The sequence below is a fragment of the Gymnogyps californianus genome, chromosome 1 (genome assembly GCF_018139145.2).
Source record: "Gymnogyps californianus isolate 813 chromosome 1, ASM1813914v2, whole genome shotgun sequence".
NCBI classification, from domain to species: Eukaryota; Metazoa; Chordata; class Aves; order Accipitriformes; family Cathartidae; genus Gymnogyps; species Gymnogyps californianus.
The window spans coordinates 142,355,734-142,376,867 of NC_059471.1; the positions used below are offsets into that span (position 1 = coordinate 142,355,734).

Sequence of the window (21,134 nt, forward strand, 5' to 3'; positions counted from 1 at the left end):
GAGGAAAAGGAGGCTTACGCCTTTGCCTTCTCTAACTTCCTGCTTCCATAATTTTTGAATCAATTGGTCAGTTTCAGACAAATGTTAAAGAGCAGCACAAATAAAGATACGTGTTTCTTATCAGTGTTGTGAAAAATGGCAGAATGGGAGAAACCTAAACCTGATGTATCTGTTCAAGAAAATCTTAATGTGAGCTCAGTAATAATCTGTCCTGTTTGGTGAGCTGGTTTACCAGTCAGTGTGAAGGTGGGTGGAAACTGCTAGAGCACTGTGCTACTGCTTGCTCAGCAAGTAGCTGACGGACAAGAAAAAGGCAGTGTAGTTACTCCTAAAGAGTTGAGCCTGGAGTCATGAAATGTGAAGACAAAGGGCAGAGTGGATGAAGCCAAACTGTTGTGAGAATATAGGAACTGGGTGTGTGCACCGTGCTTTCCTATGGAGTTATTGGTTCTGCTGCAATCTAGCTGACCAAAGAACCCCCAGCTTTGTGAGATGCAGGTGATCATTTGTGGTGAATCTGTGCGGAACTCATCTCTCTTGTCGTCTTGATCTAAGTTTCCCAGATTTTATGCTGACAGCCTTAGTTGTTCATAGGTTTACTTTTTATAGTGAAATGGAAGACCCTGCAAATCTAAGTGCAATGACCTTTCATTGTGAAACCTCTGCAAATTCACTTGAAGGATGGGAGAACCAAACCCTAACAAAAAATGTGCTAAAGGACTGGCTGCTGTAATAATTCTATTTCATGAGGGTAGCATGACTCATACCGCTTAATGTTCCTATCGCAGTATTCAGTTTATTTTTAAGTAGTGCTGTACAAATAGTGTTTTTGTATGCCAGTTGTTGCTATGACTTCATAATATTTCCCTAAATACGCTTGCTCATACTTTCTCACAGCATAGTATTTGGCGTATAAACCTTAAATCCATCAGAATTTCCTGAGTGCTGATCATTTTCATGCTTTTATGGAAAAAAGGATAGCTCTGTGTATTATGTAGCTTTAGTTGGGGAGGAATAAAAGTTTAAAAAAAAGTCCCCACAACCTGTTCCCTCATTTAAGAAAATGTTCCTCTGTTTCAGCTTTTCCAATTTTTCCATGTAGCTTTTCAGATTAAATTTCCAGCACTGGTATAGTTTAGGCTATTTTGTTAAAGGTAAGTGGACACTGTATTATTACTTCAGAACACTTTCACCGTCTTTTCTTTTTGTAACTGGAGGGGAAAAAATACTTCTTGTGTGGTTTGGGGGGGTGGGATGGGTGACTTGTTGAAACTTTCCTTTAGGTTTATGCTTTTGCGTAAGGGTTTCTTTTTCCAAGATGCTGAACTCTACAGTTGTCTGCCTGATCTCTTCCAAATGGCAGTAAACACTTTGGTTGAAAGATCTTGGTGTACTATAGAAAAACAACTATAACCCTTCCTGAGAACCTTTGGAATCTTGTTCCTTCCCTTGTTCTGCATGGCATGCCTGGGTCACACGCTTGCTTCAATCACTTGGTTTCAGAGTAATGTGAGTGTTGGTGCTGCCTTAATGGGAAAAAGGCAAGAGGACACAAAGAGGTAACAGAATCTAGCTAGCAATGTTTATTGATCTAACAAGTTGTCTTTAAACTCTAGGTCTGCCTTTGATCAGATAAAATAATACCAGAAATTATGCTTAAAGATACCACTGCATAACCTTATATTTTTGTGAAAACTTCAAAACAAACAAACTCTTAGAAAAAGCTGTTTAATGTCAAACTATTACTAGCTGCAAGTTTACTGCACTTTTGTTTCCTCCTTGTGCTGCTTATGGCTATCTAAGAAGGGCTATCAGAAAATATAAATGCTTACAAATGTGATCTTTGCTTATCTTGATGTATTGTAAGAATTGCAAGGGCCACAATTTATCTGGAAAGAACACCTTCCATGTAAAGGTGTGCTGCTAAGAAAATGACAATTGAATAGTGTTTTAATGCACTTCTCCCTCTTCATTCTATAAAAGCACAGGTGGAAAAGTGGCTTTTTTGGCAATTACTACTAACATAACAAATTGAAGATTGTTACACTAACATGTAAAAATACTTTGTCTCAATATAGCATCTTCCTTTCTAATTGTTGCCGTTTTGCAGAACCCTTCCTCTATTTTTGGCTATCTTTTAAAAATAAAAACCTAACAATTGATGTTTCTGTTGTCATTTTCAGTTCTGTATTCAGTGTTGAGGTTATTTAAGCTTTCTGTGAATTGGGTTATGGAAATGAATTGGATGAAAAACTGTTCAGGAGAAACAGCTTGTCTTCCCAGCCAGAGCAGTTTTGTTCTGCTTGTGCTGTACCTGTCCAAACAACTATTTTGTTTCAGTAGCTAGTCTTTGTTACAAACAAGTGGTGCATGCCTACCCTGATGGCACAGTTATTTTCAGAGTATCCAAAAAATGTGAAGTTAGTGTTGAGTTCTCCTTGGCCTTGGAGGCTTTCAATTCCATTTCTCTCGGCAGCATGTCATAACCACTAGGTTGCAAGGTAGGCCAGGTTTGTCGGCATTTTCTGCTCTTCCTTTTGAAGTGGCCCTCTTGCATTAAGGGAAGCAAGATTCATAGGGCAAAAGAGAGAGGGAGCTTCACCTTATAGTCTACTGATAAAGGTATTCATCCCAGAAGGGGTAGTAAAATCTGTTTACCCATATGTAGCCCTGGCAGTAGTTGTAGGCAAACTTGATAGGAGAAATCTAAACAGGAGAACTTGATGAAGTATCTGTAGAGATTAGGCAGGGATTTGCATGTGTGTGTTGTGGGAGGGAGCTGTTTCCTTCCTCTCCTACCTCTTGGTCTCCATCCCGCAAACCGCATTTGTGGATGTAAGTGCCTGAATTTTTGCCTCAGTACTGTTTTTGATACTTACCTTAAATGTTAGCTTAGCATAACCCTAATTTTTTTTATACACAGTGCTTTATGAATAGTCGTCTCCTTTGATGAGGATAGATCATGTTTTTCTTCCGTGCAGCTGTGTCTATATAAGCGAGAAAGCCTGAATTGTTAAAGTAATGACTTTTAATAAAGATCAGAATTTGGAGTTGATTTTTTTCTGTTTGTTTTTCTAAAAGAAAACAATGAAATAGTATGGTAACATGTCACAAAATGCAGTAAAACTAGGTGTGGGAGTTTCAACTTCTAGGGAAAGTAATTATCAGCTTCAAGGAGACCTTCTGCCATGGAGCCTATAACCTTTTACTTGGTATATGTGGAACAGTAGATACGTGCATCGTACCATCATTTAGAATCTATTATCTGCTTTAAAATGCACAAGAGTGGTGGCAAGAAAATAACAAGTAGCTCAGGTAGTTACTAGCCCAGTAAGAGACCTAGTTGTAGCTGGCTGGGTGAGATAACTCTGGCTGTCTGAATATCATAAACTGTACTAAGACTTTCAGGAAGGAGGTTGGTCTTGTCTCCTGCATTTGACTTGCATAGCTGCAATGCTCTTCACATTGTTTTTGCTTTACATTGTTGCTGAGGAAGCTGTTTTGCATTTGTGGATGCCTTTAGCTTTCAAGTAGATGATTTGAATCTAAAATTCTTACAGAAATAAAACTTTTTCCTTCTGAAAAGATTTATTTTTCTTTAAATCAGCAAGTGGTTTTGGTCTTAAATATTTCCAGTGGGTTTCATTATATAATACAGATTTCCAGTGAAAAAGGAATAGGAAGCAATGCAGGTTATTGTATCAGTAGCAAAGGTCAGTTGATTGTCTCTTGGAATGCTTTGAAGTGAAATACTTACTGAGTAAGCATCACGCTGCTCAATCTTTTCTTTTGGTTGTAACAGGAAATTTTATAATAAAATAAATTTAAGAGTTTGGTGAAATTTGATATAGGCAGATGGACTGAACATTTTCTGGATAACAAATGTCATGATAAAAGCCAAGAACTTTGTGTTGTAGACTAGTGTTCTGTTGCGAAACACGCTTATTTACATGCCATGTGTGGTTACGTCTTGTTTTTATTTGGCATCCCTAGATATCAAAGAATTGAAGGATGCTACCTAACTTCATTTCTCTTTTGATAACTGTTTTTCATTAATAATGCTTGTAAATAATTTTTTGTATCTTTTTACAGATTCTGAAGGTGTTTAAGCTCTGAATACTTACAAGCTCTTCATACATAAAAATGTCTGGCTCATACGATGATTCCGTTGGAGTAGAAGTTTCTAGTGATAGCTTCTGGGAGGTAACCTGAATCTTTTATCACAATATTTTGATTTTATTTCTTACTCTTACTATAGAAAATCTGATTTTTGTACATTGTAAACTGTGGAGAGAGCTGCAATACAAGACGCCTTTGATTATTGTGATCTGCAGAAATAGCCTTCAGGGTAGAAATGACCTTTTAGATTTTGGCCTAATTCTGTGAAGGGTTTTTAACTGGCACAAACTTGAGGATCATCCATTTGGGTAGGATATGCAATTCAGAATTGAACCTTTGTCAATTTTTATTGCCGAAGAGGGGTGTGGGTGGGTAGCTTTTAAAATTACCAAGGGGGTTGAGTGATCAATGTTAAATCTAAAGTGACTGGTTAAAGGCTACTGTAAGTGTACATAAATTACAGGTGTAAGAAAGTGTGTGAATGTACTGCATGTCTCCTGTTTGTGTCTAGATATAAGTATAAACTTTTTTGAGAGAAGTTATCTTATGCTTGTCTCGGTGTAAGAGCATACATGCAGAAAGCTAATACAGAGCACGCTATAATATCAGTAATTTGTACTGCCCAAATCTGAAGAAGGCTTTCAGATGTTATGACAACTTGATGAAGCTTTAAAGAGAGTAAATTTCATAAAGCAGAAAGCATTTTACAAAAAAGTTTCTTGCAAGAAAAAGAAAGGTTTGACAGTGTCAATACTGACATAATTGGAGGTAAGTATGCTGTCCGGATGAACTGTATTCAGTGGGGCAAATTTCTACAATGTGACTGGGAGCTCTTTTGAGTTTGAACTATAGCAAATATGAAAATGGCCAGGGGGAAAATGTCTGAATATTTCTGTTACCAGAGACTGTGTAAGACAGCTTGGTTTTGGTGAACTAACATTGTGCTTCCTTTTAAATGAAAGCTTTTCTAGACCACTAATGTGTAGTGGTGGTGAGGGCATATTGCATTTTGATGCAGATGTCTCATTATTTCTTGATACATTATCTAAAAGACCTAATGCCAGTGAGGTTCTTGTTTAGTAGACAGCTATCATTTTTTGAGGAGACATATTTACTATTATGTTAAATATGTCTATCCTATCTTATGTCTATTCAGTTTTAAAATTACTGGATTCTAAGTCTTAACCCCTTCTGTTGTAGGGGTACTCTGTAGTATGACTGCAGAGAGGATGTGGGACCTCTGCTCTCGGAGGTGTCTGACTCAACTGGACATGGTCCTGAGCAATCTAATCTATCAGACCTGCTTTGAGCAGGGGATTGGACTAGATGATCTCCAGAGGTTCCTTCCAACCTCAGTTATTCTGTGTTTTTTATGCTGAGGCAACTTTCTGGGCAGGCTTCCTTGGTAGAAGTGTTTCAAAATAAAATAAAGAGGCAATCAGGAAAAAAGAATCCTGGACCAAAGGGGATTTTTTTGATGTGTGTTGGGCATCCTATACTTGGCAGGAGAACATGACTTAGGGCTGGCTATTCTGTACCAAGTTGTTGTCTTCCATCAAGTAATCGTGTCTGGAAGCATAAAAGATGAATGAATGAGAATGGGAATTCTGTAACCTAGTATGATTGTTTGCACAAATGTGAACTCAAGTATTTAATATTAAAGGATGATAGATGATCAGAAATAGCAATTAGCCTAAGCTAGGACCTTTACGAAGCATAGCTTAAATGTATTTGACGCTTATTATAGGTGGGTTGAAGGTGTTCTTTGTGTTTGTGCTATTGGTGACTTTATATCATTTTGTAAACACTACTTCTTAATCCATTTCTTTGGACTTTTCTATGTATTCTCCAAAAGGTCAGAACTGCGGTCTGTTTCATAAGCAATGTCGGTAGGCTAATGTGTAATGCATGAGTATATCTTTATCCTTGGATAAAAAAAAGTTAGACTTCAATATTGCAATCAGTTTCTTTCCTTTATAGGATTAATTCTTTTCTCTGTTCTTTCTCTTTTTTGATGTATAACCGCAAAGGTTGTTATGTTAAAACGGTCAAGAGGAAAAATTTCAGATTGAATAATTAGGGTTTTTTTTTCTGAAACTTTGAGTACATCAGGCTGGAAAAGTAATATGTTTTGAGAGTTGACAAATGCTGACTAGAACAGGTATGCAAGGTGTTCAAAGGGGAAAACTAGCATTGTTTAGATCATTTTAACTAATAATATGCTAAAATCAGTTAAAAGTAATCTCCAAAATTGAAGATGCAATTATATTCTCATGGAATGGGTTCAGTTCATTAAAAATTCCAGAGACCATCTTCACACTCATTCTTCAGGGAGTGAAACAAAGGTTTGGCTTCAGTAAAAAATGAATCCCAATGATAAGTCAATGGCTTTGTTACTGAAGTGACTTTAAGGCTGTTCAAAGTATTAACAGTTTTTCTGAAAGCAAAATTGGACTTTCCATGCAATTGACCATATTAAAAAAAAAAAAAAATCCTTTATGTCCTTGTACTAAGCTTTTGACAGTTTAGCAATATAAAAGGGAATATTTCACTGAATTTCGGAGTTTTGAGTATTGAATTATGTAAGAAACACTATTTGTTTTGCTGTTCCTGTGCTTTGTGGTGTTTGATTCTTAGGACAAACAAACAAGTTTGGGGGTTTTGTGATTACAAATGCTGATTCTTTAAAAAAACATTAATAGAGATGTTGTGTTCTTACTATAGATGTAAAGGCTTTGTCATTATTTTAGCAAAGTGACTAAAGGCTTGAAATTTCAATATGTTGAAACTAAGTGGTATTTGAGTGAAACAGAGGGGAGGCTGTAAAAGTTTTATAGTTGGTTGGTGCTTAAAATATCACCACTGACATTTGTGGTTAACAAAAAGAAAAGCAAAAAACAACAAAGAATAGGTTAAAGAGTTCAAAAGATATAGCACGCTATCATGAAGTGCTGTATGTATAGCTGAAAGACTGTAGTAGGTATGCCTAAGTGTTTATATAACTGCATGGAGAGCTGAAAAATGTGTGGTATGACATCCCTGGCATTCTGCAGAGATGGAGCTTTTATGGATACACTAAGATACTTTGAACTAAATATGAAAAAGAGTACTCTGATATAAATGATAAATGATTTCATAGTAATGCTGAACTATTAACAGGAAGGATTGACATGGTAGCGAATTTTGACCTTCATGCATGCTGTGCTTGGTAAATTTACAGAGTCTGTGTAGTTTGAGAGAATAAACATGTTTATAAAGCTGTCTTAAAGAAAACATGTATATAAACTCTTCTCCCAGTGGAAATAGTTGAGAGAATATATTAAGCAAAGAAATTGCTGTTTCTTTGCACTGTGATACTGATCATAGGATGACTCCTTATTACTGGGTATTAAACTATTCAGAAGACTGCTAGTCTTGGCAATAGCCTATTACAGTGAGAAATGTGAATAATGTGGAACTTCTGTTTTGGTTGGCAGCCTTTATAGTTGCATGTAGCATCATGTGGCAGGGAAGGTGGGGTTTTTTTATCCTGACACTGAACAAAATGCTTGGACTAAAGCACAACATAAGGAAAAGTGGTAAAGTACCTAAAGCTGTGCTGTCCACTGTAGTGTAGCCTTTATATAGGATATTTTGAGTGATTGCTTTCATCCAGTAATAGTTTTCTTGTGACCTCTGCACTCTACTTCTGTGCATTTCTGTGAGGGTAACTGCATTTTGACATGCATGCCTGATACTAGCCTGGAATGTATTTTGGTTTGTATATACTTCTGATTACTTGTTTGAGTGAATAATTAAGGTATCCAGCAGTTTGCTTAGGCCAAGCAATGCCTTGGAAGAAGGTACCATTTGACTTCAAACCTTGCCTTTCTACAGAGAAGCCTGACAAAGCAATAAGACAGGAATTATCCTTCAGATCAAGAATTAAGAGGGGGAGGTTTGCCAGGCTTCTGCTGTTGGTAGAACGTGAACCTAAAGTAAAGGAAGTCCTGTGCAAGTCTTAATAAATTTAACTTAAGAATAACTCTTCAGTGTTAAGTGACATGCAGAAACTAACAGCAAGTCTGTCAAACTTAATTACCAAACTCTTGTTTAAGTACTTCTGTTTTGGAGCCATCTTTCCAAACTACATTTGACTGAATTTAGGCTAAAACTTGTACTTTTTCCATGTGTTCTGAATTGGTTATTTTGTTCGCGAAGATTGTAACTTTTAATTCTAGTCTTAATCTTTCTCAAAATGGATAACTAAACTGCTTTGATCAATTTGTTTTGTCTGACTTGATTAGAAAAGATGCAGTGTCTCTGGAATGTCAGTCTCAGTACTTCATGCCTCAGGTAACAAAAAGTAAAGAACTCTTAATCAATTTGGAAGTTGTATCATTACTGCAGATTTTGTCATTTGCACCCTTTCATTAGAGGCTTTTAAGATATTTGACACGATAGGTTTTTTCTTTGTTTTTAAAGACAACCTGCAGTTTGTTAAAAGCCACCTTGCTATGTTTTACTGCCACAGCTGAAAGCAGTGAAAGTATTTAAACTTGGCCATGGCACAGAAGAGACAGTCTGGCAGGGTAAGCTTTTGAGTTTATTCCCTCACACTCCAAAATAGTTCAGATTTATTTACCTTTGGAGTGTGCTGTGAAGCCCATCTTTTTCTTGAAAGACGTTTAGGAAAGAGTGAGGTGGCAGGGTGTGGGCCCTATCTGAAGAACTTACTGTGAAAACTGTTTTTTTGCTCACTGCTTGTCTTTGAAACTAAACCATTTTTATTTCTTGAATATTGATGTTCTGTTGAGCTGATAATAAGAACTGTACTTAATAAAATGTTGATAAACCAACTTCAAAGTTTTTGCCATTGCTGTTGACAGAAATTTCATACAATGTTGTCTTTAGGAAATAAAATGCTTGGTTCTTAATCAGTTTTCTGGCTCTAGAAGTGTTTGCTTTCTTTTGGAGTTGTCACTGCCTTTGCTAGGGTTCTTTATTACAAAGATAATTATTAGCAGTTTGATCACATTTAAAAATGTGAATCTATAGTATATGGTGGCATGGTACTAAACTTACTGCTTGTTGTGGTTTAACCCCAGTCAGCAGCTGAGCACCACGCAGCTGCTTCCCCCTCCCCCCTCCCAGTGGGGTGAGGAGGAGGAAAGGGAAAAAAAAAAGTAAAACTCGTGGGTTGAGATAAGAACAGTTTAATAACTAAAGTAAAATACTAACAATAGTAATAATGAAATATAATAATAATAATAGTAATGAAAAGGAATCTAACAAAAGGGGGGGGAAGGGGAAAAAAAACAAAACCAGTGATGCACAATGCAGTTGCTCACCACCTGCTGACTGATGCCAGAGCTGTGATCCGCCCCTCCCAGCCAACTCCCCCCTGTTTATATACTGGGCATGACGTTCCATGGTATGGAATACCCCTTTGGCTAGTTCAGGTCAGCTGCCCTGGCTATGCTCCCTCCCAGCTTCTTGCACACCTGCTTGCTGGCAGAGCACGGGGAACTGAAAAGTCCTTGGCTTAAGATAAGCACTACTTAGCAACAACTAAAACATCAGAGTGTTATCAACATTATTCTCACACTAAATCCAAAACACAGCACTGTACCAGCTACTAAGAAGAGAGTTAACTCTGTCCCAGCCGAAACCAGGACACTGCTCTAACCTTGTCTGGTTGCATATGCTCAGACTGTCCGTGGACTGATTCAGTGCAGGTTACTTCATCTATGAAGCTTTTTTTATTAGGTTGCTATTTCAATACTGTGCATGGAAACTTCCAGTTTTAGCATTGAGAGTCAAGCTCAATGCTTGAAATCAATACGAATAGTAATTTGTTTCCTTTAAAGACTAGTATTTTTTATTACTACGTAGATATTGTTATCAGGTTCAGATTTGTGGTTGGGAAATAGTTGTCTTGTTGAAAGGGAACTGGAGAAGTTGCTGTTTGGACTTGTGTTGTTGGTGTTGACTTACTGTAGATATATCAGTCAAAAAATGTGGGTAGGACAAGGCTTAGGCATAGGTAGTATCTTGTATCACAACTGCTGATATAACTGAAAAAATTAGGCTTTCAGAAATACACATCTTTCTTTAGCATGAAACAGAAATAGCAGCAGCTTTCACAATTAAATTGAGGAATTTTTTCAGTATCTAGTTAACCCAAGCTACTACTAAAAGTTTTTTGTCTTCTAGCAGGATGATAAAGCCTTTCCAGAAGAACAAATCTTTTATTTTTCCTCTAATTTGTCCATGTGTTCATCAAATAGAAGTACTTAGGAGACAGAGAATTTTGCACATGTTTTCATCTAAGCTTGCTTAGAGAGCAAGGAATTGCAAAATAATAAGAAAAGACATTCTGAAAGATAATTGTCACAGTAACAGTGAAGGATTACATCAAAGTTTCAGTTGTAGTAATGCCTTAATTTACATAAGAAATGGAAGCTTCTTTTTCATTCTTCATCTTTCTAACAAGCTGCAGTGTACCTTGATGTATCTGGTTAAGTTTATGGCTCTCTCTGGGTGCAGAAATTTTTTAAGACCGAGGAACCTTGTTGATATGCTCCAAGAAGGAATTCCTTCATCTGTGTTACTTAGCTGACAAGGGTGGCATGCTTTGGGTAATCAAAGGTTATTGCTGATAACCTGGAGCAGGATGGGAGTAACTTTTCCAAGGGGAAGTGGAAAATTTGGAACCCAACATGCAATTTGAAACCCTTTGTATTTCTTTCTCATCTGTCACATGGACTCTGAGCATTTGCATGAATGCTGTAAATACATCTCAGTTTGTCATAATCATTCATGCCACTTTCTTCCATCCAAAAACAGACTGTGGCAAAACTGGTTGGTTCCAACATTGTACTGCTTTAGTAAAACACAAGAAATGAACAAATCCTATTGGCCGTGTTCTACTGAAGTAGTTTTGAAATGTATGTGAAAGAATTTGGTATATTAATAATAAATGGAAGGCCAATTTTTGTGATGCATTTTGTTAATTAAAGTCCGGCCTTATGCTTGCTAATTGCTATTATGGTCATATTAAAAGAAAAATGCCTTGAGCAAGCTGAGACCAATCCTATTGTTCACTTAGACACCTGTGAAAGTAAGAAAGGAGATGAGTAAGGGTTCCTGGAGATCAAAGTAGAATTGTATGCATATCTTGCAAGGTAAGACATCAAAAGGAACAGCTACCCTGCCTATGGAAGCATTTATTTTTAATGAGCCATGGGTACCTCACAGGCTGTGTGCCACTTATACCCTAGATGTGAGTCCTTACTCTCCCTTATTTTCTGCTGGCATCAGCAATATGGAGGTCTCTCCATTCATTGCAGGGGTGTTTAACTGCCCTGTGAAAACACCTACTTATCCAAACAAAAAGTCATTCTGAACAGCTGCTAAACCAGCAACTGGCATTAGCTCTATGAACTTAGCCTGTGACTGATTCCCTGGGAGGACAGGATCTGGTGTATATTTTGAGGTGCTGAGCACATGGCTTTCATTGCATTCTGAAGTATTTGCTGAGATATCCACTAGCAAGATAAGGTTTTCAGCTTATTCAGAAAGGGGGAGTTGGTCCCCTATGTACTATGGGTGAATCAAATTTGGCCACCATATGCATTCCCATTCTCCCCCCCAAAAAAACAACCCCAAAGCAAGGCCCAAACCCAACACTCTGGATAGCAGAGGCAGCTGATCTGGGACATGCCTCCCACGAACCGCATTGTAAGCTCTCTGCTCAGATGGTCTTGGTCCTGCCCATTTGGTACTCCTGATACCTGTGCTTCATGCTCTCCTGGTTTCGGCTGGGACAGAGTTAACTCTCTTCTTAGTAGCTGGTACAGTGCTGTGTTTTGGATTTAGTGTGAGAATGATGTTGATAACATGCTGATGTTTTAGTTGTTGCTAAGTAGTGCTTATCCTAAGTTAAGGATTTTTTTTCAGTTTCCCATGCTCTGCCAGCAAGCAGGTGTGCAAGAAGCTGGGAGGGAGCACGGCCAGGGCAGCTGACCTGAACTAGCCAAAGGGATACTCCATACCATGGAACGTCATGCCCAGTATATAAACAGGGGGGAGTTGGCCGGGAGGGGCAGATTGCTACTCAGGCATCAGTCAGCGGGTGGTGAGCAACTGCATTGTGCATCACTTTTTTTTTTTCCTTTTTTCCCCTCTTTTTTTTTTTTTGTTATATTCCTTTTCATTATTACTATTATTATATTTCATTATTATTGTTGTTGTTAGTATTATATTTTACTTTAGTTATTAAACTGTTCTTATCTCAACCCACAAGTTCTGCCTTCTTTCCTGATTCTCCTCCCCATCCCACTGGGAGCAGGGGCCGGGAGAAGTGAGGGAGTGGCTGCGTGGTGCTTGGCTGCTGACTGGGGTTAAACCATGACACATGCCTACTACTGTCAGCCAACATCTACATGGGCTATCTATTGAGGGGGTGTGCGTTGGATGCAGGGAATTTAAGAGGGAGAAGCTCCCAAAACTCACTCTTGAATATTGAGAAGGTGTTCCTATGTTGAGGGATTTCGGTTACTTGTCAATGAATGCTTTTTGCTGATGAAGCAGACTGTTGTTTTGCTTTTTCATTTTAAAAATATTTGGACTCTGCAATAGTAGATTCCTGTCATATGTCCTATATGCATTTTTTTTCCTCCTTCTGACATTGAGCAACATAATGTTCTCCATTTATGTTGCCAGGTGTTTGCTTACTGGTATGTTTGGCTTTAGATTTTGTGGGTTTAAGAGCTTCCTCAGGATTTTTCTTGCAACCAGTGGTGAATTTATATGGGAAAACTTACAAAACTTACGCAGAGCTAGTGCTCATAGGTACTTGGACTATGTATGTGCTAATTATGCACCAAGATATTTCTTTTTATTTACAAAAACCCCACAGTATTATAGATGTTAATGCTGGTTGAAATGTTTGGAAACTTCCTGTTTGACGTAGCTGGAAAGAAATTGTACTCATGGTTAAATGGAATGCTGGAAATAGTAAGTGTGTCCCCATATTGGCCATCAGTATGTGTGGGTTTGACTATGAGCATTCAAAGCGCATTATTGTGTTTCCTGCCTATGAATATTTGCCCATAAAAAAACCCTTGTTGTATGCTATGGTGAGTGTCTGTCTTTCAAATGGTTCCAGTTCATAAAGGCTGACTAGTTACGAATAAGCTAGGCAAGCTTGGAAAAAGAGTTGACATCAAATCTTACTTCAGGCATTTGAAACTCCTGAAATACTTGTGGTTATAGCAATTACCATGATATACTGGAATTAACTGGCTGGAGTTTAGCAATAGCTGAACATTTGCCACCTTCTGGGCTGCTAACAAATTAAAATACCCTTATTTTTCATTCAGTGTACCAGAAAAACCTGCTAAGTGTGTTTAACTCTTTATAGGCTTTTATCCTGCTCTATGAATATGCTAAAAAAAGAAAAAAAGTCTATTAGTTGAGGTAAAGGAGCCTAGATAATTTAAGACTCTCCCTTTGTGTTTAGTGCTGTGAAATTGTAAAATAATGAGGTTGTAAGCTCTTAAATATTCCCACTAAAGATCGTATCAGCGATGGTGCTTGGCTACATTAGTACCCTGGTGGTCACAAAGGAGAGATGACGGGACTGCGAACTATACAGTGCTAAATGCCTCATCGCAGTGTGCTTGTGTGTTTTTCTCTGGTTATTACAGATTCCCTAAATCTTAGATTTGACAAAGGATTTGCGGTGACATTGCTGTGTTCATGCATGAGAGGAAATATCAAAATGAGAAGGAATGTTTTCTTGACTAAGCAAAATGGAGATCTGAAGGCATCTATAATGCCTGTAAGAGATAAATGGGGCAAAATAGCATCAAACTGAGCTTTACTACTAATAAGCCTCAGATTTTTTTCAGTGGAAAAGGGGAAACTGGTGGTTAACTCAACTTAGAAAAGTGTTGGGGGGCGGGGGGGATGGGGACACAAAACTGTGAATCACAATTTTCACAGAATTCACTGATTGCATCAAGAAAGTGACCATTATAGTGGTATTTTGAAGAAATAAACTCTTGGAGTTACTTCCTTTTGAAGTGTTTCTGGCAACTAAGGGTAAACAGCAGCTGAATTTGGTATCACGTAATAAAATGTCTCTTTCAGATGGGTGAAGCGTTGATGCTAAAATGAAAGCTGGATATAGTTTTTAAATACCTCTCATTCTTCTTGAAACCCTAAGAAAGTTTATAATCTTACAATCTACCTTCCTGAAACAAATGTTTCATTTGTAGGACAAGGAAACTAATAACTTCATGTCTTAGTTATCTGCTGTCTATTTAACTGGCAATAGCCCAATGCTCAGAATGATCAGAAAGTTATTCTAAGTAGCAAAATCATATGTTCATGTACTGAACAGTGCTAATCGAGAAATCTGAAAATTGCAAGGCATTATGTAAATGTGGCTCTGACTGAAACAAAGAAACACAGGATTTTTTTTTTTCCCCGGTCAGTTGCTACAAATAAAAGAATTAGTCATTTTTGTTTTAGCTCAAATACTTATTGTGAAGGGGAAGGGGGAAGTCTTGCAGAATGTTTGCAGTCTACCTCAGGAATTGGAGAAAATAGTCTTGAATAAAACAATGTATTAAGTCATGTTTTTCTTCTCCAGAATTCAGGGTGTCTTTAGTGTGTTTATAGGTTTTTAATTTAATTGTTTTAACTTATCTACAGTTAACCTAGTAGTACCTTGGCTGCATAAAGACTAGAGTTCTTTTCCCTTTACTTGGCTCTGTGGTCTAAATACCTTGTGCTCTCGTAGCTGCGAGTCTGCCTCCTACAGTGGCAGGCTGCACATTCCATTTCTCAAAAAAAAAAATTGTCATTGCGGTGTCTGTAACTTAAAATGCAAAGTTTTTAATAAACCACTAGGTTTTTAAAATGTTAAATGCCACGTATATAACTTATGTTGTCTGTCATGAAACACAGAAAAATGCTGTATTTCCAAAATTCTAGCGTTCCTCATCGGGCATGAAATTTGAATGTGATATCTAACATACTTTAAACCACTGTTTCATAAATCAAGTGAACTTTTTTTTTCTTGAAAATATTAGTATAAAAGGCTTTCTTTGGAATACAAGGTTGTTTTCTAGTATTGTAGGCCTGGGTCGTCTTTATACTGGTTCTAAACTATGATGCTAGTTCCTTCAGTCCTCCTGTGGAGAAAGAGGTAGCGTGGGTGAATTATTTGTGGTCTGCATGCAGCTCTTTAAAGGTGGCCTTATGGGATAATAGTGAGTGGACCATAATAGGTAAGCTAAATTCAGTTCTGTGAATGCCTGCCTGAGATTTGGCAACTGCTAGATATTACCATGAGGTTAGAATTTGCTCAGACAACACAAAATGAAAGCATTAAAAATACCATGAGGCAGCCAGCTCCCATTCAATATTAGCATTTAAAATGCTAATTTAATAGTGAAAATTTATGAAAGGAAATGTTCGTGCTAGAGACATAAATCCCTGGGCACATAACTGGAGACACAAATCAATGCTAATATAAGGCCTCAGTAATTGTGCCAAGCTAGCAGAACCTGTTTTAACAGTCTGCTTGGCTGTGAACCTACAGCTGGAGTAATTTTGAGCAGATGAATGATTTGCCCTTCCATTACAAAGGCTTTAGAAAGTATTCTTTGAGGTACTTAATTTTCTTAATGCTTTGATTACATATATATATTATATTTGTTAGTGTACAGTGTTAGTTTGAAACTGCCTACTTCTCAATTTCCATTTATCCTGAAAATGAGACGTTATTTTTCATACTTTCTTGTTAATAGATTAAATCTGTTTTGACATGGATGCATTGACTATCTTGATTTTTGGTGTCAGCTTCTTCGTGATGCTGGTAGCTTCTTACCTTCAATTATATTGTAAATTATGTTTAAAGGCGGGAGGTGTGTGTGCTTTTTTTTACATGATTTAGACAAATCAGTGACTGCTAACTAATGCTTTTCTTAGATGCTACCTAAATTTCTTTGATCTGTTGAAATGGATCTAGTCCAAAACCAAAAACATGCCCAAATGAATGCTTTGAGGCCACTGTCTAAAGGAATTGGTTTTGTCCTGTCACTTATGGTTCCATTTTTTTTTTCCCCCAACTTTGAGGAGTCCTAACATATGTCTGTATTTATCAGCATAGTCACTTATTTTTCTAGCACTTAATATAGTTTTTTTTCCCCCTTTTAAGAGTACTTCCCTATATGCTTTGAGGAGTTTTTCCTCAAGCAGATGGCTTGCATGTACATCTGCTGACAGAATTCTGAATAAATGTGAACCTAAAAATTGGGTGGTTTCCTGTATTTAAGATGTGAATTGGATATGATTCAAATGTAAAAATTACGAACATGCTTTAAGTATTTGAATGTTTAATCTACTGCCTTACTGCTAATCTTTATTTTTCAGTCAGGTGGTTAGGGCAGATAAGAAACTAACTGTGATATTTAATAGGCTGTGCAAATTCTGTTAACCGAGTTCTTATGTTTTGTTTAATGTTTACAAAAGCCAACCTGAGTGACCTTGAAATCAGTGGAAATATTACTCTGGGAACAGTATCAGGCTCTTTTTTCCCTTCAGTCATCTAGATTGGTGATTCCATGTTGGTGTGTACACAAAAATTAAAGAGGGCTGTTAATTATATAACGGATTTTCATTATATAGTGTGCATTTTTCTCCATATCCTCATCCTTTTGTAGCTTGTACATTGAGCAACTATGTTTTTTTCTTTAGAATTCGCAAGTTAATTCTAGGTATGGGAACTCCATGTCATTGCTGTCAGTATCTTCCCACATTAAATTCTACAGTATACTTTTGAAATAGTTGCTATCTAGTTTGTCAGCAGTGAAGCACAGCTGTAACAAAGGGCACATCCAGTCTCTGCCGTATATATAGTGGTTGTGCTTTTTCCATACTGCCTTAAACAAAAACTATTATGCTTGATAGAGATGTTGCAATACTCCTTTGCGTGTCTTTGCAGTTTTATTAACCCTGAAAGATTAAACACAGCATAAAATTAAGGCATTAGGTACTTAATAATAAGCATGGAAGAGGGAAATAGTGTATTTGTGTTAAATATCTTGATTATCTAAAACATTACCAAGCAATAATAATGCAGAACAATTGTGAACACTGCCCATAATTACATTGCAGGACTAATAAAACATAATAAAGCTTTCACTTTTAAAATTAATAACTTTTTTACAGGAGAACTTGTGGCCTTTGTGGTGGTGTTGCAGTTAGGTTTTAAGATTAGTTGAAAAATATCTTATGCTATAATTGATTAATTCCTGCTAGTAGATTATCTTGCTCCTAGGAATTGTTAAGTATTTGTCTCTTTATAGGTTGGAAATTACAAGCGGACAGTAAAACGAATTGATGATGGTCACAGACTTTGCAATGATCTTATGAATTGTATTCATGAACGGGCACGAATAGAGAAGGTCTATGCTCAGCAGCTTACCGAATGGGCAAAAAGGTGGAAACAGCTTGTGGAAAAAGGTAATGCATTCTGATTTTGAACTCTGAAAACTTTCTCAAATGGAAAAAAATGTTTCTGTATATCTTTGTATTGGTAAGTACAAAGTAGAAATTTTGTACTTTTTAGCCTATAATGAAGCCTTTGCAGAAGGCTCAGTAATGTAACAAATGATCAAGCTTTTCTTGATTAAAAACAAACAAAGCCCTGCTCCTTTGCTAGTTTGCTTGTTTCTTACTGAAGCAGATGAATCTTGCTTCCAGTGTTGAGGTATCCAAATAGATTCAGTTCTAGAGAACTGGCTGTTTCTAGGTAACTAATGGTATAGAACACAGTTTGAAAAGTGTATCTGAATAATAAGGGGGCAGTGGTTGTGGGGGAAAGACTAGTAATAAAAGAGCTAGGCATTGCTCTAATGGAAGGCTGATCTGATACCATTTTAATATATTCTGAAATAGGTTGTCCTTTCCTGGTTATCCATGCTTCAAAAAGTGTGTTGAGAAATTGAAGGCAGTTCAAAGAAGAGCTAATAGGTGGAATACTGAGAATCATGGTACAGGGAGAAGGAGGCCAGACTAAATGAATATTATTTCTTCTGGTGTAAAAATTTGTAATATTCTAAATTTATCTGAAAAGAAACTGTTCCCTTTTCTAGGTTTGCATCAATATTGCTGTTTACAAGTGAATATAAGTCAATAGCTTCAGCTAGTTTCTTGGGAATATAAGTTCCATGTGGGTGATGGTTACTGAGAATGACACTTTCTGTTGTGTTTAGGCCCACAGTATGGAACAGTAGAAAGGGCTTGGTGTGCTTTTATGTCAGAAGCTGAAAAAGTGAGTGAACTACATCTAGAAGTAAAAGGTTCACTGATGAATGAAGACTTTGAAAAAATCAAGAACTGGCAGAAGGAAGCCTTTCATAAGCAAATGATGGGAGGATTTAAGGAAACCAAAGAAGCAGAAGATGGATTTAGGAAAGCTCAGAAACCCTGGGCAAAAAAGCTGAAAGAGGTACAGCAGTAGATTATGTATTAGATATCCTATGTTACAATATATTAATGTCTCAAATCTCTATAAGGGAGTAAACTCCCTACTCTCTCTGCTGGACCCTCCTTTCTCAAAAAGATCTCTTGCTTTCTGTCCTCTTCTGAAAATAAGTATTTTTCTCTTGGTCTCTACTAATCTTGATGACTTCAGTGAAAATCTGGAAAAAGTGGAATTTAAACTATCATTTTAACAGTATCTGATTTCATGCATTTGAAAGTTACGAATTGCTCAAAGAAATGAGCAGGGGAAAAGTGTTTGTGGGTTTTTTCCTTGTCATGCAACTTTATTCTTAAATAACAGGCTTGTAGAAGAAGGGGAGCAGGAGAACATGGGCATGAGGAAAAAATGTTCTATTGGGCACTTTCTGTAAACCTTTTCTTAAGTCTGTTCCACACTTCTCTAAGCTGTATGAGTGACATCTTGTATGGTGAGAGAATGCTGATTCATAAGTACTACAATAATTTCCTTACTTTGATTCTTGTGTATTGTTCATTCCTTGGCCTAAATGAAAAAAAAATCCAAAAAAAGAACATCCTGAAACAAAACCTGACACTTTCTTCATTGCAACATGATTATAACGCTAAACAATTCAGTTGATGGTTGTATAAACTGTCCCAGATGCAAAGATTCAAATCTACTTTGTAGGTCGAAGCTGCAAAGAAAGCATACCATGCGGCCTGCAAAGAGGAGAAACTGGCTATATCCAGAGAAACAAACAGCAAAGCTGATCCAGCACTAAATCCTGAACAACTTAAGAAATTACAAGATAAAGTGGAGAGAAGCAAACAAGATGTACTAAAGGTATACTGTATGCTAACATACTGTTCATATGCAGTATTTTTAACCTATAGCTTGTGTATATTTAAGCTTTTTTTTTCTTCCTCAATGTGCTGTGTACTGCAGTGCAGCTCACTTGCAGTTATGGTCCTACACCCAAACTTAGTTTTCTCCAAAGCATACATCATTGCCAAGTTCTTCTGTGAAGAACGGATAATGTATTGCTTCTATTTCACGTAAGTACGTTCAGCACGGAAGGAAGCAGAATAAGACAGGAAGTTCTAGGACAGAGTTCTACTCATTTAGTAGTGAGGGTTGAGTTATTTCACTTGAGAGGCTGAGATAAGTGCTTTAGGTGCTTGAAGCTTGCTGACAGCATCTAAACTTGTAGTCATTCTTGACTGCAGAATGTTTTTTTTAAGAAAGCAAGCTGATATAATCCATTTAAATAAAAGTAAATACAATTGTGGAAATGCCATTCTATTGCCCAGTTTGGTTTATCTCTTTAGCGGGCTGATACCAAAAGGCTTTTCTTGTGTGACTTTCTTCAAAGGCTTCTTTTCCCTTTGAGAATGCTGTTCTGTGATCTGGAAGGCTGATGTTACATTGGATGGGATCTTTTAATTCCTGTCTGTGGACTACTTCTGTAAATTAGTGTAGAGTCTGAGGTTCTATCTGTTAACTGAGCTCACAGCATATGCAATTTATGTTCACAGGGATGTATACAACGTTTGGTTTTTTGGTCATAACTCAGTGGCCTACATAAATTACTGAAGGGGAAAAGACAACACTTTGAAATTATTTGGAGATCTTTAAATAAGAGACCTGTAACTTGAAAGACTGCCTGCTCTGGTTTACTCTGTGGCTCCTTTGGTTTTTATCTTTAATATTAAATTAACATTTGTCATGGTTTCTGTTAAAAAGCCAGAGAAGAGGCTTAGAACTTTATTGTAACTATTCTGCAGTTTTGTTAGATAACTCATTGTGACCTAACATAGGTACTGTGGTCATGAAAAGAGAATGCAGTTTGGGAACTTCTGGTCTAAATCTTGGCCATTACTACATTGATAAGTCTGTTATATAGGGTAGTAATAAAATATATTGCTAATTGTTTGTTTTTCCACCCCAGACAAAAGAAAAGTATGAAAAATCACTGAAAGAATTAGATAATGTCACTCCTCAATATATGGAAAACATGGAGCAGGTATTTGAACAGTGTCAGCAGTTTGAGGAAAAACGCTTACGTTTCTTTCGAGAAGTGTTACTGGAAGTACAAAAACACCTTGACTTGTCTAATGTTGCAAGGTAAAACTGTGTAAGACTTCAAAATTAATGCTTAATACTTTTCAGTGAAAAGTAATCCATACTTCAAGTAGATCAGAGTTTGGAATCTGATTTGTTTCTAATGTGTTGCTTCAATTTGTTTAAAGTGTAAGTGAAAGAGCTTAATTCTTTGTTTTGTCTAAGATCAGATTAGCATCTATCCCTAACATTTGCTAGCTTTATTTAACACAGTGTTAAATGAACCAAGAAACCTTCATTCTTGTTGTATTTTTATAATCAAATGTGTGCCAATTAGAAAGGATTCAGAGCTTAGAATCAAAAAATGCTGGATCAAAGATTGGGAAAGGAGGGGTTTGGTGTATTATGTATCTTGCATGTTTATTGGAGAACAAGCTAGAATTTATTAGTG

At 36.9% G+C, this 21,134-nt stretch overlaps 1 protein-coding gene across 6 annotated transcripts in view; it reads left to right on the top strand.

Moving 5' to 3' along the window:
• The window catches only part of PACSIN2 (protein kinase C and casein kinase substrate in neurons 2), a 64,831-nt gene that overhangs the window by 30,661 nt on the left and 13,036 nt on the right, over positions 1-21,134 (top strand). For all 6 annotated transcript variants that reach the window (XM_050915841.1, XM_050915871.1, XM_050915834.1 and 3 more), the window contains 5 exons: positions 4,093-4,203; positions 17,484-17,640; positions 18,393-18,628; positions 19,310-19,465; positions 20,571-20,746. In XM_050915841.1, the coding sequence (XP_050771798.1) occupies positions 4,144-4,203; positions 17,484-17,640; positions 18,393-18,628; positions 19,310-19,465; positions 20,571-20,746 (785 nt within the window). In that variant the 5' untranslated portion in view covers positions 4,093-4,143. The remainder of the gene's footprint in view (positions 1-4,092; positions 4,204-17,483; positions 17,641-18,392; positions 18,629-19,309; positions 19,466-20,570; positions 20,747-21,134) is intronic.